The 19,005-nt window shown below is 35.0% G+C and overlaps 2 protein-coding genes across 2 annotated transcripts; one reads left to right on the top strand and one right to left on the bottom strand.

Moving 5' to 3' along the window:
• Positions 1–10,331: 10,331 nt before the first annotated feature.
• LOC104216132 (cold-responsive protein kinase 1-like) lies at positions 10,332–14,014 on the top strand. Its single transcript, XM_009766129.2, has 8 exons — positions 10,332–10,842; positions 11,643–12,040; positions 12,129–12,254; positions 12,438–12,565; positions 12,687–12,897; positions 12,995–13,226; positions 13,313–13,463; positions 13,570–14,014. Exons 1-8 carry the CDS (start codon positions 10,472–10,474, stop codon positions 13,882–13,884), a joined length of 1,932 nt encoding a protein of 643 aa, XP_009764431.1. The 5' UTR covers positions 10,332–10,471; the 3' UTR covers positions 13,885–14,014.
• A 1,535-nt stretch (positions 14,015–15,549) lies between these two features.
• Positions 15,550–17,656, bottom strand: LOC104216133 (pentatricopeptide repeat-containing protein At3g14330-like). Its single transcript, XM_009766130.2, has one exon. The coding sequence runs from the start codon at positions 17,634–17,636 to the stop codon at positions 15,696–15,698; it is 1,941 nt and encodes a 646-aa protein (XP_009764432.1). The 5' UTR covers positions 17,637–17,656; the 3' UTR covers positions 15,550–15,695.
• Between the last annotated feature and the right edge of the window lie 1,349 nt (positions 17,657–19,005).

Raw genomic sequence — 19,005 nt, 5'->3', positions numbered from 1 at the left:
AATCTTTAAGTTATTCACAACATGGGCATCCAATGTAGCATCCAATGTAGTATCCAAAGTAGTATCCAATATACAAACTATTCATAACACTCCCCTTGGATGTCCATGTAAGATAATGTGCCTCATTAAAAACTTACAAAAAAAATATTGGGATGTACATAGTTATTTATAATATGCATTGTTTGCTGCCTCATTAAAAACCTTACCAGGAAAACCCAGTGGGACAAAACCTTGGTTAAGGAAAAGAGTGCAGCGTGTAGTTACTCCCCCTGATGAAAAATCACTTAATGTCTCGAAGACGACGCATTCCAATCTTATATATCAGCTTTTCAAATATTGAGGTTGGTAACGCCTTAGTGAACAGATCAGCCAAATTATCACTTGAACGAACTTGTTGTACATCTATTTCACCATTCTTCTGAAGATCATGAGTGAAAAAGAATTTCGGTGAAATGTGTTTTGTTCTATCTCCTTTGATATATCCTCCTTTCAATTGAGCTATGCATGCAGCATTGTCTTCATACAATATTGTTGGAATATTCTCTTTCGAAGAAAGACCACATGTTTGCTGAATGTGTTGAGTTATAGATCTTAACCAAACGCATTCTCGACTTGCTTCGTGAATGGCTATTATCTCTGCATGATTTGAAGAAGTAGCAACCATAGTTTGTTTTGTCGAACGCCATGATATGGTTGTACCTCCACTTGTAAATAAATAGCCTGTCTGAGATCGACCTTTGTGTGGATCAGACAAATATCCTGCATCTGCATAACCAATCAATGATGGCTTGGATTCATTTGAATAAAATAAACCCATATCAATGGTCCCTTGGAGGTATCTGAATATATGTTTAATACCATTCCAGTGTCTTTGTGTTGGCGAAGTACTAAATCTTGCCAATAAGCTTACTGAGAAAGCTATATCTGGTCGGGAATTATTGGCAAGATACATTAATGCCCCAATTGCACTAAGATATGGTACTTCGGCACCAAGAAGCTCTTCATCATTTTCATGAGGTCGGAATGGATCTTTCTTTATATCAAGTGATCTCACAACCATCGGGGTACTCAATGGATGTGCTTTATCCATATAGAATCGCTTTAAAATCTTTTCGGTGTATGTTGATTGATGGACAAATATTCCATCTTTCATATACTCAATTTGTAGACCAAGACAAAATTTTGTCTTTCCAAGATCTTTCATTTCAAATTCTTTCTTCAAACAGTCTACTATTTTTGGAAGCTCCCCAGGAAGTTCCAATGATATTTAAATCATCAACATACATGGCGATTATAACAAATTCAGATCCAGACCTTTTTATAAAGACACAAGGACAAATTGGATCATTCTTGTACCCTTCTTTCAACAGGTATTCACTCAGGCGATTGTATCACATACGACCTGATTGTTTCAATCCGTATAAAGATTTCTGAAGTTTTATTGAACAAGTTTCTCGAAAACTTTTATATGCTTCTGGCACTTTAAATCCCTCAGGTACTTTCATAAAAATTTCGTTGTCTAATGATCCATACAAATAGGCTGTAACAATATCCATTAGATGCATATCAAGTTTTTCTTGCACTGTCATATTTATGAGATACCTGAAGGTGATAGCATCCACTACAGGAGAATATGTCTCCATATAATCAATTTCAGGCCTTTGGGAAAACCCTTGTACCACAAGTCGCGCTTTATATATAACGACTTCATTTTTATCATTTCGTTTTCGCACAAAAACCCATTTATACCCTACTGGCTTTATGCCTTCAGGTGTTCGAAATATGGGTCCGAAGACTTCACGTTTTCCAAGTGAAGTTAACTCTGCCTAGATAGAGTCTTTCCATTTTGGCCAATCATTTCTCTGTCTACATTCATTGATAGATTTTGGTTCAAGATCCTCATCTTGTTGCATTATTTCAACAACAACATTATAAGCAAAAATATTATCGATAACAATATTATTTCGGTTCCATCTTTTCCCAGTTGAGACATAACTTATTGATATCTCTTCATTTTCATTATTTTCAGGTACCTGGACCTCTCCTAAGGTCTTATCATTTGTTACGTCTTGAGGCTCTTCTTGAGCCACTACCTCTGTGTTATGTTCACTTTGATCACTTGCTCATTTTCTTCTTCGAGGATTTTTATCTTTAGAACAGATTGGTCTACCACGTTTCAAGCATGGCTTAGACTCATTTGCTTTAATTAATTGTCCTGTCGGGATATCAACTCGAATTGGAGCATTAGCAGCTGGAATATGTGACTTAGTCACCCTTGGTAGGTCAGTGAATGCATCCGGCAATTGATTTACAATATTTTGTAAATGAATAATCTTTTGAACCTCTTGTTCACATTGATTTGTTCGAGGATCTAAATGAGACAGTGATAATGCATTCCAATCTATCTTCTTTTATAGCTGCTTATTTTCTCCCCCTAATGTTGGATATACTGATTCATCAAAATGGCAATCAGAAAATCTTACCGTAAATAAATCTCCAGTCGTCGGCTCTAGATATTTTATAATAGAAGGGGATTCATATCCAACATATATCCCCAACCTTCTTTGGGGACCCATCTTTGTGCGTTGTGGTGGAGCAATTGGAACATATATCGCACAACCAAAGATAAGATGAGAAATATTTGGCTCCTGACCAAAAGCCAATTGCAATGGGGAGACTTTATAATAACTTGTGGGCCTTATCCGCACAAGTGCTGATGCGTGCAAAATAGCATGACCCCATACTGAAATGGGAAGTTTTGTTCTCATAAGCATTGGTCTAGCAATTGATTGGAGGTGTTTGATCAATGATTCTGCTAGACCATTTTGTGTATGAACATGAGCAACCGGATGCTCAATTGTTATCCCAATTGAAATACAATAATCATTAAAGGCTTGGGATGTAAACTCACTAGCATTATCAAGACGAATTGTCTTAATTGCATAATCTGGAAATTGTGCTCTTAGCTTTATTATTTGAGCCAACAATCTCGCAAATGCCATATTGCAAGTTGATAGTAAGCACACATGTGACCATCTTATAGATGCATCTACCAAAACCATATAATATTTGAATAGTCCACATGAAGGGTGAATGGGCCCACATATATCACCTTGTATACGTTCTAGAAATGCAGGGGATTCCATCCTAACTTTAATAGTTGATGGTCTAATAATTAATTTTCCTTGAGAACATGCAACACAAGAGAATTCCTTGAATTGAAGAATCTTCTGATTCTTCATTGCATGTCCATGTGAATTCTTAATTATTTTACGCATCATATTAGAACCGAGATGGCCCAACCGGTCATGCCAAATAATAAAATTATCTTGATTAGTAAACTTCTCGTTTACTATGGCATGTGTTTCAATCCTGCTAATACTTGTGTAGTATAAGCCAGAGGAAAGAGCAGGTAATATTTCAAGCACATATTTCTTACCGGACATTATTGTAGTAATATAAAGATATTCAATCTTTTCATCTTTTGAAGTCTCAATATGATAGCCATTTTGGCGAATATCTTTGAAACTTAATAAATTTCTTTGAGATTTACTACAATATAGTGCTTCATCAATAGCCAAATTTGTTCCTCCTGGTAGTAATAAATTGGCTCTTCTAGAACCTTCAATTAATCTTGTACTACCGGATATTGTATTAACATTCACTTCTTTCATTACCAAATAAGAGAAATATCTCTTATCTTTTAAAATAGTGTGTGTTGTAGCACTATCCAGAAGACATATATTATTTTTATTAATCTTGAGTCCAACTGAAGACTGGGAAATTTTCATATTCTTAAAAAAAATAATACATCATAAGAAATATGAAAGACAAGCGGAAAAAAAACATTAAGAAATACATTAGGAATGTAGAAACTAGCAACACATGATGCATTAGGAAAATACACTCAAGAAAAATAAACTAGTTGCAAACATAAAAATAACAACTTTTATAGCTTCATTCCCCAGTAAGATGATTAGTTCTTCAGTCAATATCCTCAAAGAAGTCTCCAACTTCTAAATGAGTAATATTTGTTAGGCCTTCAAAATCATCATCTTTATATGCAAGATGTGTCTTAGAATCATATTTATTTGAGGGACCTGCTTCATCATCATTATTTTGAAAGGTCAAGTGTGCCTCCACATTATTTTCTTTTTTCTTGAGGGAGGCTTGATAAAGTTTGACAAAATGTTCTGGCGTATGACAAATGCGTGCCCAATGACCTCTCATACCACATCGGTGAAACATACTAGCTTTACCTTTTGAATAATTAATTTAAGAACCCTTATTGTTCTCCAATTTATTTTCACCATAATGACGATAATTGTTTCGCCCCCCTGCCACGTCCACATTTACGACCATGTCCACGACCACGGTAATTATTTTGTTTTCTTTCAAACTTATCATATGTTGCTACAGCATTCACTTCCGAAAATGGAGTTGACCCGGTGGGACGAGCTTCATGATTTTTCATTAATAGAGTATTATTCTGCTCAGCCACAAGTAGGCATGTGATTAACTCAGAATATTTCTTAAAACCTTTTTCACGGTATTGTTGTTGTAGCACCACATTTGAAGCGTGAAAAGTAGAAAATATTTTTTCCAATAAGTCTCATCTGTGATAGTGTCTCCACATAATTTTAATAGAGAACTTACTTTAAAGATAGCAGAATTATACTCACTTACGGTTTTAAAGTCTTGCAACCTTAAATGTATCCACTCATACCGAGCTTTCGGTAATACCGTAAGTTTTAGGTGGTCATATCGATCCTTCAAATTAATCCATAATTCAAGTGGATCTTTTACGGTTAAATATTCAGTTTTTAACCCTTCATGTAGATGATGACGAAGGAAAATCATGGCCTTCGCTTTATCCTGATTTGATGCTTCATTTCCTTGTATAATAGTATTTCCAAGACCTTTAGCGTCAAGGTGAATTTCAGCATCAAGAACCCATGATAAATAGTTCCTCTCCGGTGATGTCAAGTGCCACAAATTCAAGTTTTGATAAATTTGACATAGTGAAAACTATCATAAAAGATGAATAAGTTAGAGAAATAATTATAATAATAAACAATTAATGAAAACAAAACGATTAAGGTAAAAGAAATGAAAATAGAGCTATATCATGTTAACAATCTACTATTTCATTTTATTCTTGCCATAAAGTAGAAATTACATACTTGTTTCATTTCACTTTATATTATTGATATATATGTGTTAATAGAATTGAACGTGACTAACATTATTTATATGTTCCAATAAATATAAAGTAATTAAAAAATTATTGTTTGTCAATTCATTTCTCACAGTTCTTCAAAATGCCTTAAAGATATGTTTTGATACAGGGAGTCCATGACATTAGTGCATAGCTAGTTTGATGACTTTGAGGTCCTCTAAGAGTTGAGCACGGAAGGAAATAGTTATTTAATCACTGCAATGTACTTAAACTATTTAAGATGCCCAAGCGCACAAGTAATCTGCAAACAGTGAGCATATGATATGTACTGCCATAAATAAGATGATTATAATGATACATACCTTAATAAAATATGGCTCAACTTAGCGGGAGTTAAGAATAAAATTAGAGCTTCGTGCTGATAACGTGTAATAAAATAAAAGTAATGCAGTAAAATGTAAATAAGAAGAGATAGAAAGAAGGGAGAAGTGTTTTCTTCTTTCACTTTGGTATATTTTTCCATTGCAATTACATGGCCTTTTATAGGCATAAAAAGTAAAGATGATGGACATAAAGTAGGAAATTTAATCTTTAAATTATTCACAACATGGACATCCAATATAGCATCCAATGTAATATCCAAAGTAGTATCCAATGTACAAACTATTCATAACACAAGACTCTTTAATTTGGCACAATCAGAAAAGAAGAAAAAAAATGCAATAATCAAAGAATAATGTAACATTAGACAACCAGAAGGAGACAGGCAAATGGTCCAATTTGAGCATTTAAGGAAGAAAAGAACATGACCTAGCTCTTTGTCCAATTTGAATAAGACATAAACAGGAATTCCCTATTTATTTACGACTGATAGGCTACCTGATTAAAAATATCGTCAAAATACTACGGGCTAGCTATTTTACGGATTGATAATCGGAAAAAAGATAGTGTTTGCTAAATTATTGAAAAATAGTTATTATTTTGCTGAAAAACGGAAAGTTTCAGCACAATATGCTCTCCTGCATATAAACTTTCAGCATGTTTTGTTGGAACTCCAAGACACGGAAAGTTCCAGCATAATATGCGGGATTTATGGAACTCATGCATATAAACTTTCAGCATATTATTAAATTCCAGCATATTATGTTGGAAGCTAATATGTAAAAAGTTCCAGCATATTATGCTGGAATATTTTCGGATTTTTACCAGTATTTTTTATTCAGATTTTATCTTTACATGAAAAGTGACTAAATTTTGATTACTTTTGAAACTGTGATTATTTTTCAATTAATAGTTATAAATCTGACTATTTTTAAATTTCACCCATAAATTATTATTTTCAATTAATCGTTTTCAGGGTTTAGGTTTCAGGTTTCTAAATTTTACCAAAGAAGTCGTCAAAATAAAAATTCTATTGAGACCAAAGCAGCCGCCTCCATATTCAAAGACCTTCTAGAAAAAGTCCCTCCCCTATGTAGTTCATTTTTCTTTGTTTATTTTAATAATAATATAGAAAAAAAGAAGATGATACTTAATAGATTACACACGAAATCCTAGATAGAATGTTTTAAAAACAAAAAAAACTCATTAATAAAATAATAATCAACTTCACCATGACAGTAAAAATATTAAAAACAACGTGACAGTTGCAAGACTTATTCATGTATACCTCAGGTAGTTCTGACTTTTTCCTTTCGAATTTAAATGGAATTATATTCAAAAAAAATTGCTGTTGCGAGTGAGGTCTTGCAACAACAACAGAAAATGTCATTAAAAGAACAATATTAAAAGTATAAAAAAAGAGAATAATATTAAAAGAAACTATAGAACAAAGACTAGCAAAAAGTCGAATATTATACATTAGTACTATGAAAGAAGAAAAGGAAAATATACAGAATTTTAGAACTTAGTATACTTCAGTCAGACTTCTCTATAACATCGTCTATATGTTATAATTAATATTTCTACATAACAATTAAGTTTTTTCCGAAATCGACCTTTATGTTATATTATAATATATGTCCTCTATAACAGCATTTTACTATAGCGGCCTTATCGAAAAAAACGAGATTGTTATAAAGAGGTCTGACTATACTAGGGGAGGCTAGTTTTTGAGCTATTGACCGAGCATATACTTTTAAGAGAAAAATTGATATGAATACTAAAAAAACTATAATATCCCAACTTAAATTTAATTAGTTAAATAGATTCTAATTTGAGGAACTTGTCAAAATTCTTTATAAGTATAATTCTACAAATTATAGTATATATATTCTATAATAGATACAACGTTATATAAATTGGGATGGCTAATTAAACATTAAAAAAATATAACTTACTAATAAAAAAATCAGTAGTGCTAAGTGAATGTACATGTTCACAAATCACACCTATTTTTGCGATATAAATTAGGCTACTATGTGGCACGTCTACGTTATGTAATTAAATAGTGCCCAAAAAATTTTGCCGGTTATTAAATTGAAAATAAAAGAAAAACTGACAATTGAACAAAACCTAAGCCACTTGAGAATAACAAATTGCCAAAAACAAATTCTTTCTCATTCTCACCGAGAGAAGTAGGACGAGAGTTATTAGGTAGTCGAGCGTACTCCTTTTTTAATATTTGTAGTACTATGTATTTTCGTATTTTCTTATTTTTAGATTTTTATTACTATTTATTATTTCTTTTGCTTTAGTTATCTTACTACAATATTGCTGTTATCATTTTTTACTTTTATATGGATTTTTTACTACCGTATTTCTTTTTATCACTGCTGCCATTTTGCTTTCCTTGAGCTAGGGATTTATTGGAAACATTCTCTTTACCTCATAAGAAAGGTTAAAATAGCACGGTCTAGTCAGTTTTCGGACCGGTCATTCAAAAATAGCTAGCATTTGCCAAGTCATTGAAAAATAGCCACTATTTTGCTGCAACAGAGACCGATCCAGTATAATATACTGGAGTTCGGTGCACCTGTGCATGAACTTCCAGCATATTATATTGGACCGGTATACTTTGCTGGCTCCAGTATAATATACTGGAGTTTCAGTAGCAAAGTATATTGGAACTCCAAACTCCAGTATAATATGCTGGAGTTCCAGTATACTTTGCTGTAACTCCAGTATAATATACTGAAGTATTTTCTGGATTTTGAACAGTGTTTTCGTTCAGATTTATCTGTACATGAAAAGTGGCTAAATTTCGATAACTTTTGAAACTGTGACTATTTTTGAAAGACCACTTATAAATCTGGCTATTTTTTAATTTCTCCCATAAAAAAGAGGTTAGACCCGTATACACATCACCCTTTTCAGATTTGTTGTTACTGCTAACAAAAATTAACCAAAAATATTTATCACATTAAAAAATCAAGAAGACGCTAATTTTTTTTTTCTATGTCCACTACTAGTACTACTCCAGAAAAACATTTAGTCAAAATTCTCTTTATGATTAATCTAATCAAAAATAATTTTCTTAATAAATGTGCTAAAATCTAAGACGACCGATAAAAAGGATTGAACGTAGTATTATAATTGGTCTTCGTTACACTCACGTATAGAGTGATCAATACATTTTTTGTGAAGGTTTACAGGAAAATTGATTCAAATAAAAAGAAAGAATTTGACTGTAACTCACCAGTCAAGTTCAAACTTACAACAATTTATAACCTGGACGTGGTCACAAGCATAGGCGGACCTAAAATTTGAAGATGGCGAGACAAATCCAGGATTTGAAAGTGGTAAGGGCACATGAGCGAACTGTTCAACCAATGTTCGCAACGGACTTTTGATCTTAAGGGTTCCAAGCAAAATATATAACCGTTTTTAACATATATACACTTATATATTCAATTTTTTTGCGGAAGTTAACAGGGTCCGATAACCTTTCTTCTCCCAACATAGATCCGCCTCTCATCACAAAAAGTAGTTATAGATATCACTAATTATAATTCTTGTTCACTATAGATTCGAGCTTGAGTCAAGGACAGATCTACAACGTAATAAGTGAGTTTACGTAAATTAAATAACTTTTGCTCAAACCCTATATATGTATTAACAAAACTTAGAATAATTTTTATCCAATAAATCTTGAGCTCCTGAGTTATAAATGGGAAGGTAAGCTTCCATTTAGACAGGATAATTGACTATTATTGGCAGTGTTTTCCTTCTTTTTTACACCAAAAAGTTATTGTAGATTTGTAAAAGCATCCAAAGTACGAGGTCAACTTTCCAAGAAATCCAACAGACTGTACATTTATTTATATTATACTATATTATATAGAAATGAATGAGGCAATGAGTGGTTTTCCATCATTCCTTGAATCAATGGGCTCTTTTTCTTTTTTTTTTTTGTTTCCCCAAATGATGCCTTAAGTTTGGGATAAGTCTATTTTTGTCCATATTATATTATTTTGAGTGCATATGATCCTTTAAGTTTACATAGGTTGAGCACTTCTGATCCAACTCATGAAACTCCTAAACTTGATCTTTAAAACTAATGGAAATGTTATATACTTTTGAAGTTCCCAAGTAATATAACGATCGTGATCAGATCTACTTGCCCAATTTCATTTTTCTCCATCACAGTTTTTTCATTACTGATACACTTTTTCTATTTGATTTTTGTGTGATCAGTGTAGGATTGAAGGAAAATATAAAATTGACCAAGAAAATCTATGTTGGGATTATTTTTTACTCTAGTCACGTGAAAAGTACGAGAAATATTGATTAGCTTTAATGACCCATTTGGATATTTTGTCAATTTGAAGGGGAGTCTTGGCGCAACCGGTAAAGTTGTTGTCATGTGACCAAGGTATTACGAGTTCGAGCCGTGGAAACAGCCTCTTGCAGAAATGCAGGATAAGACTGCGTACAATAGACCCTTGTGGTCCGACTCTTCCCCAGACTCTGCACATAACGGGAGTTTAGTGCATCGGGCTGGCCTTTTAGATTAAACATGCTCGACTTTTTGTGAACTTAAAGAACCATATATGCTCAAGTAATATAATAGAGACTAAACTAGACTTACCCTCAAATTTTAGGGACCATTTGCGCTAAAAATTCTTTCTAAATCCATAAGACAAAACAGAAGGAGAACGACAGATAATACTCTAATCTTTTAGCTTTATTTCCAGCGGATAATCCAACATTGAACATACATTAATGTTGTCATAATACACATAGTTGACTATTTTCTGCTGTGTGTATATAAAAGAATATCTTTCATCTTCAAACATCTTAACCGTTCCATAGCATTCTTACCTGAAAATTCTGTGGACCATACTCTAAGACATGGCTAGCTATGTCTGGTGGTGGAGCTGGTGGTTCACGGTGGCGTTTATCGGTTGTTTATCGATCCAGAAGCCGGTTTTTTCCGAGCCACAAACCAACCTGTTAGGCAAAGGATGTAGTCAATACAATGCAACAAATTTACCTGATTTTTTCAGAAAACTCAATGCAAGTTTTGATGATTTAAGGAACCAGTTGTCTAATCAAGATAAGCGATTCGCCACGACACAACAGGCTGTTTATGCTATGGTTGAATGCAGAAACTATTTGTCAAAAGCTGATTGTGTTTCCTGTTATGATGCTGCTGTTTCTCTCATCAGAACTTGCTCTGGTGCTAATGGTGCTCGTGTTACCTATGATGGTTGCTTCCTCAGGTGAGTTACGCCTCGAAACTAGTTGGAGTCGACTTTATTAAGAAATATCTATGGAATTGCTCTTTGTATTTTCACATCAATTTTTCAAGATTTTGGCCTCTTCTTCAAAATTTCCATTAAGAAAGAAACTATTGGAAAAAAAAAGGACAGCCCGTTACACTAAGCTCCCGTTATGCGCGGGGTCCGGGTGAGTACCGGACCTCAAGAGTCTATTGTAGGCGGCCTTACCCTGCATTTCTGAGAGGCTGTTTCTACGGCTCGAACCCGTGACCTCCTGGTCACATGGCAACAACTTTACCAGTTATGCCAAGGCTCCCTTCAAGAAAGAAACTAGAACAAATATATTAAATGATATGCAGCAGCCCTTGATTATGATCAATCATATGATGTTGTTTGCTAACACTCAAGAGACAAGATTATTGGTAACAGCAATATTTATATTACTGTTTGACTGCATACAATCCCTGATACTAACCTATAAACAGTCTCTCAGTTGTCTGGTATGAGATCATGTATCTTCTTGTGGGTAATCTTCGATTCAGATAAAATCGTCACTTAAACTCAGAACTGTGGAAAGTCGAACTTTTCCATACCTTTTAGTCTGTAATGTGAAGACCACTTTCTGAGGCAGTCTATTTTATCAGGCGGAAAACACAAGCACTTTGATAGTCTAATTTAAAATTATTAAAGCATACTCATTAAAATGGCAGCTTGTGTTGGAATGTAAGATAAAAAGGGAGAGTAAAATCCTTCTAATAACTTACATGAACTCATTGCTCTACTGATGCCCTTTTTCAAAGGTACGAGAGCAACAATTTCTACCAAGACACTACACTTCCAGGAAATGCAGCAATTTGTGGGAATCGAACAGCTTCTCAGCCAAATGCTTTAAATCCTGTTGCACAACAACTCTTGAATGATCTTAGCATGGCGACTCCAAGAATTAGTGGCTTCTATGCAGCCACGAAGAGGGAAGTCGCTGGTGTTACTCTCTATGGAGTAGCACAATGTGCTGAAACCATCACTAAAAGTGGCTGCGTAGATTGCTTGACAGTGGCATATAAAAACATAGAAGGCTGCTTGCCTAAATATGCAGAAGGAAGAGCTGTAGACGCAGCCTGTTTTATGAGGTACTCAAATAGAGCCTTTTTTTCTGATAACAAGACAACTGATATCACACCATTCCTTGGCGGAGGAGGTAGGAAATGAAGCTCTCTTTTTCTCAACTCTTACCAGCATTAGTCATTTTAAGACGAATTTATAATTGGTGGCGGTGCTTTATGCAGGAAGCTCAAACAAGAAGAAAGCCGCCATTATTGGGGGTGTCGTTGGAGGTGTAGGACTTCTTTTGATTGTATTGGCTTTGTTCTTATGGTATCGACTTTCTAGAAAACCAAAGGCAGCTGAAAGAGGTAAAATTTGGACGATCCCTTTCTGAATTAACCTTCTTTATCCCTCAACCATCTTCAGAATCTTTTGTAGTTCAAAGTCTTAAATATGTTTTCTATGTCTTTCTCTTAACTATAGAAAGGGAAGTGGGGGTTTCTTTTCATCCGTTTATTTATATCGTAACTGATATAGTAGCTCATGTTCAGGTAATATACTGGGAGCAACTGAGCTGAGAGGTCCAGTGAGCTACAGATTCAAGGACCTAAAAATTGCTACCCAAGATTTCAATGAAAGTAATAAACTTGGTGAAGGTGGTTTTGGTGATGTATACAAGGTAACACTGAAACAGTTGAAGATCCTTATCTCAATCAAATTGACTAGATAATATTGAACTGACTTCTATCCGTGTATCCACTAAATTTAATTCAAATGATGACTCTAATGTTATTGAACAGGGCACTTTGAAAAATGGACATGTAGTTGCTGTTAAGAAACTAGCAATTTTTTCTAGCAGAGCAAAGGCAGATTTTGAGACTGAAGTTCGGCTTATCAGTAATGTCCATCATCGCAATCTCATCCGTCTCTTGGGGTGTTCTAACAAAGGAGCAGACCTACTACTTGTTTACGAATACATGGCAAATGGCAGTCTTGAGAGATACTTATATGGTCGATTTTTTTGTTTATCCAGCTTACTATTTTTTTCCAAGTCAAATTGTTATGTTCAAGAAAATTTAAACTCATCTTACCTCTCATTGTTTTGCAGGTGACAAACGAGGAATGCTCAACTGGAAGCAACGATTTGATATAATCTTTGGCACAGCTCGTGGCCTTGCCTACCTACACGAGCAATTCCACGTCTGCATCATCCATAGAGATATAAAATCCAGCAACATTCTACTAGACGACGAATTTCAGCCAAAAATTGCTGATTTTGGGCTTGTAAGACTTTTACCTGAGGATCAGAGTCATGTCAGCACTAAGTTTGCTGGTACTTTGTAAGTCAATTTGACTGCTTGAGTTTCTTACCTTGATATCACTAAAAGCATTATGAGAACAACTCAATGAGCTCTAATTGAAACAGGGGATATACTGCACCAGAATATGCAATTCGTGGACATCTAACAGAGAAAGTCGACGTCTATAGCTTTGGGGTTGTCGTTCTTGAAATAATCAGTGGCAGGAGGAGCAATGATATACAGATTGAGCCTGTCACTGAATATCTCCTTGAAAAGGTCGGTTTTCATTTTCAAATTCCACTTTTCCTTTCATATTTTACTAAGTATTCTCTTCCAACTTCTCTGTCCCATTCTAATTGTACCTGTGCTATGGTGAAAATAGGCGTGGAAACTTCATGAAACTGGCATGCCTGAAAAACTGGTGGATGAGACTTTAGACCCCAATGAATACAACGAACAAGAAGTGAAGAAAATCATAGAGATTGCCTTAATGTGTACACAATCACCAGCAAATCTTAGGCCAACCATGTCTGAAGTTGTTGTCATGCTATTAAGTGATCGTAGCACAGACACGAGAACTCCTAGTAGGCCTACTATCATTAGCATGGATAAGAGTACGCCAGTGGACTTGTCCATGACTACTGGATCATCAGCTTCTAACGCAACCAATACTTTTTCTGATTTCACTGGACGCTAGCTACATAAGAGTATACTTTAGACCTGAAAATTATGCTGGCACCACAGCATCTGAAAAAAACATGGAAAGTATGCTACAGTGCAAAATGACCACTCTTTAAGTTATACAAGTCTTAATTTTTCATGGTTCATATCCGTGACTGACTATCAAAACTAGAACTCCATCATCATTGCAGAAGCAATGAGAAAATTGTTGTCTTGGCTGTTAGAGTGTCTTATTAAATGATGAGCTTGAACTCGACCCCGTTCATAATAATAATATTCGACCTCAATTCTTCATGTGTAACATGCAATTTTGTAAAACTTCTGCGTACACTAATACTCAAATTTCAAAGTCATATGACAATCTTCCACATGGCAACAAATAACAATGCAGTATGGTGACTGTGTTACTGCTGTTGATATCATCGTATACTATAATAAACAATAAAAATAATTATCTTAAATATAAGCAAGATGATCTACTGCTCAAAGCTGGACTTCTGTATAACAAAATAAACAAGGTAAGTTCAAGGCATAAAGTATGCATGGGAAAAACGTCTTACTTATTGCAGTGTTATCCCATGAGACTTCAACCCCTTACAATTGTTTGGGGACATCTAGAGGATGCTTTGCTCCAAAGCAGTCCCCACAAGTCCTTAGCAATGTCACAGGTATACATAACTTTCTAAAAGTAGATGCAAAGGAGGTGCAGCTAGATAGTCACTCTTATCTCTCTGAACAGACCGGATAAGGGGAAGGGGAGAGGGGGGGGGGGAGGACACTTTTTGTAAGGGAAAATAACCATCGCGAACTGACACGAGAGATGCTAATAACTCTGAGTTGGTTCTCCTTTGCATTCCTTTCGTTTTACTGGGATTTATGTGTGAACTACCGAAATGTCCTTTTCTCCCCTCATTCTTTTATACCAGCAATCTGGTTGTCTATTTTCCAGTTCAAGTCAGAAGTGGAAACATAAAAGTTGTTCTTACCGTCAAGAGGTTAGTAATCAGCCATTCCACATGCTACATAGCTCCAATTAACCAAGTGGCTTCACCAAGTACTTTCACGTGCTGGTCCGGTATAGACACTTTGATGATGTTTATTAATTGGAAGAGAAATGAAGTTTAACTCTTCATGTACAGATTGGAAACATTCGAAGTGAAGCAGAAAGCAAAGCTGAAAGTTAAGCCAAGCAGATTTACAGAAGCACATATCACAAGTTTTCTTATCTAATTAAATCATCTTGGCGTATAAAGTCTATTAGATTTACTCCTTAATTATTTTGAAGAATTTTGGTATTTCCTTAATGTGGCTCGTAGAGGAGAATAAAAAGGGAACTATTTGTTGAAAACATAATAAAATAAATAAAATTGTATCATCTCTAGCAGCTTAAGCTTTTAGATGAGATGGTCAAATAATTCAATATAATATTAGACAGAGACCCACCACCCATTATCGAAAAGAATTTTCAGATGCTGGGACCATAAGAATAATCAGCCTCCCACATGAGAGAGTGTATTAAAAACATAATTAAGTATAAATAAAAGTGTCTCCTCTCTAACATCTTTTAGATGAGGTGGTCACACTTCTATTACCCAGCGGCAGGTAATGTGGATGGTGTATTTCTTCCATATAGAGCTATATTCTGGGTTCACAAACTCTTTTCAATTTGTAAAAAGGAAAACAAAGAACTACATCTTTTCAGCAAGACGTTCAATTCTCATACAAATGACATAAATGTGTTTTGAAAGAAGCAATATTTTCCTGTTCAGTACATAGCTCAGAAAAAAGATCTTAAAGGGATTATTTACAGAATAACAACTACGAGAATCACCAGTAATCATTGCAAGAGCATATCCCTTTGTCAAAATGGTGGAACCGATTTGTATCTCTCACTATAATCTTTCTTCTCGTTATTTCTGACACAAACTTCATCCAAGAGTGACAATCCGCACAAATTCGAAGATTTTTTGTCACCCTAATTGGAATACCAGAACCAGTATGAATCAGACCAAATACTGTAGCAAGCCGTTCACTATGCCCACATATCCATTCTGCTTTTGTTTCCTCGTTTACATCATGAAGCACAACTCTCGTATCAGGTTTATACCCCATTTTTTCAATAGCATCTGATAATTCATCCCAAACTTCCTTGTATTCATCTGAATTACGAAATTCAAAACCGCCACCAGCCATAAATGTGTGTACTCTATTTCTAACCTGTATCCAGCTGCATCCAGCTTCCTTTTTGATTCCCTTATTCTCCATCATCTCCCTCACTTTTTTAACTCCCTCCCACAGTCCTGCATTTGCATAAATGTTTGATAGTATCACGTAATTTCCACAGTTGTTAGGTTCCATCTCAAATAGCTGCTCTGCCACGAGTTCTGCAAGAGAGACATTTCCATGAAGTCTGCATGAATTGAGCAGTGAGCCCCAAATGCTTCCACTAGGCTTGACGGGCATTTTCTCCACTACTTGCAGTGCCTCTTTAATTTTCCCAGCTCTACCTAATATATCAACAAGACAAGCATAATGCTCTGAGGAAGGCCGAATTCCAAATTCTGGACTCATGTTCTCAAACAATTCCTCGCCTAAGTTCGCCAGCCCAGCATGGCTACAACCAGACAACAAGGTAATAAATGTCACTCCATCGGGCCTAACTCCACTACCAACCATATCATCAAACAACTTCATTGCTTCTTCCATTAAACCATTGATCGCATACCCATTAATAACAGTATTCCACGATGTTATGTCTTTGTATTTCATTCTCTCAAACACTCTCCTGCAATACTCCATTGCTCCGCATTTTGCGTACATGTCCAAAAGTGAGTTTACTAAAACAAGATCAGGAACTTTAGTTGATTTAACAATTTGTGAATGTACCTCCCTTCCATAATAAAGGTATGTAACCTGAGAACAAACAGCTAAAATCGTCGTAAAAGTCACCCAACCATATCCCACTCCATCTCTTTGCATTCGCCTAAAAGTCTCAAATGCCTCAAAAATCTCTCCTTTCTTAACAAACCCCGCGATCAACGAATTCCAACTTACAACATTTCTGTCAGGCATTTCCTCAAACACCTTCAACACATCTTCAAAACACCCACACTCACTGTACATTCCCAAAATAGCATTGTACACAACTTGATCAGGTTCTTTATCAGCTTTAATAATCTGGGCATGTACACCTCTACCGACCCTCAAATCTGAAAGTCCCGAACAAGCTTTCACAGCCATAGAAAATGCAAAATTCCCCGGTTCAATGGACTTAAACAACATTTGACAATAAATCAATAATGCTTCCCTGAAAAATCCTTTTTTAGAATACCCAATTGCCATTGCAACCCAAACTGATTCGGGTTGGTCTTCGGTTTCAAGCGCGTGGTGCTCAAAAACACGGCGAGCCTCATCTAACTGATCACAAACAGAGAAAAGGGTAATTAATTTAGATAAAATTAAAGGGTCATTGAGAAATTTACTTCTGTTTGGATTTAAAAGAAGGTGAAGATATAGCCTATGACCGTGTTCTAATGATTTTTGTGAAATGCATGCATGGAGGAGATTCAAATAAGATTCTTTGTTTTCGGGTTGAGAATTTTTCTGGGATTCTAATAGGAGAAGAGCATCGTTTAGTTTTCCGGATTTAGTGAGGGATTTGAGATTTGTGTTGAAAGGTTTTGGAGGTGTTTTGTTAAGCTTGTTGAAGCTTGAAGTTGCAGTTATGGTGGTTGTGACAGTTGGTAGAGAAATGGCGGGAATCGCCATTGGTGTCTTGTGAAATTTTCGTTTACACTATGGTTTGGTTGATAAATATTTGGGGTCTTTTCCTTTAAATAATAATTTTCTCAGGAAATATTAACAGAATTTTTGATAGGAAGAAAATAATTTTCTCAGGAAATATGTCTTATTTTGGGAAATATCAAACTTTTAGTAGTTAGTTTGGTAAATAGAGTTATATGGTAAGTTGGTAACTGTACAAGATATAAGATAAGATGATAGTGTTTTGACATATTTTTTATGTAATTAAATATGGGCAATAATATGTAAATGTTGCTGATTGCAAGTGATATTGATAAGAATTTGGATATTTATAGGGGAAAAAACTTAGAGCCCGTTTGGACATAAAAAAGAATTTTCCTTTTTTTAAAAAAAAAATTACTTTTTTTCGAAATCAGCATTTGTTCATAAAATTTCCAATTTTCACTTGAATGCATTTTTGAAATTTTCAAAAATTTGAAAAACTCCAAAAAGCTTTTTTTTCAAAATTTTTACTCAAATCACTCATAAAACTTCAAAAACAACCCAAAATTATACTCATGTCCAAACACAACTCTAAATTTCAAATAACATTTTCAGTTGAAAATTTTTTTCGCCCTATTTTGAAATTTTACAATTCTTATGTCCAAACGCCCACTTAGGTCCATAGGTGAAATGTAATTATTTTCTTTGCAGAAGAGAACAACAATAACAACGAAATTCAATGTAATTTCAGAAGTAGGGTTCGGGGAGGGTAGTTACCTTACCCCCCAAAGGGTGGGCCATATTATTAGCGGAAAAGGCCTAAAAATGCCATTCAACCTAGGGAAATGGCCTATCGATGTCATCCGTTAAAAGCTCGCTCTTTCCACGCCACTACCGTTAAACATTTGACCCATCTATCCCATTATTTGACTAATGGCTCAATTTTTTCTTTTTTAAATATTTATAATTAGTGAATAGACCCACATTTCCACGTGTCTGTTCATTATTGGTCCGACTTTACCCCTGCCCTACATTAGTTTTAACCTTGGTTAGGTGCATTTACCCAAACCCAACCCGTTAAAACATACCCAAATTATTAACCCAACCTAACCCAAATTATTAACTCAACTCTGTTATTAACCCAACCTAACCCAAATTGGTTACTCGACGATCTTTCCCTTTTTCACAAAGCCATCGCCGCCGATTCCACTTTCCTTAGAAAGCACTACCATAAACGTTCCTCCAACAAATTCCGTCTAGGTTCTGCCTCCATCCGCCGCCCCAAAATCCGCTTTTTTGTTCCTAACAAACTTCGATTTACACTTCGAATCCTGATGGCACAAATTCTTCAATGCTTTCGATCCGCATCTGTATAATAGCTACATACACGGTG

Source organism: Nicotiana sylvestris, chromosome 5 (assembly GCF_000393655.2).
Source record: "Nicotiana sylvestris chromosome 5, ASM39365v2, whole genome shotgun sequence".
NCBI lineage: Eukaryota > Viridiplantae > Streptophyta > Magnoliopsida > Solanales > Solanaceae > Nicotiana > Nicotiana sylvestris.
This window is presented reverse-complemented; position numbering and strand designations above follow the sequence as displayed.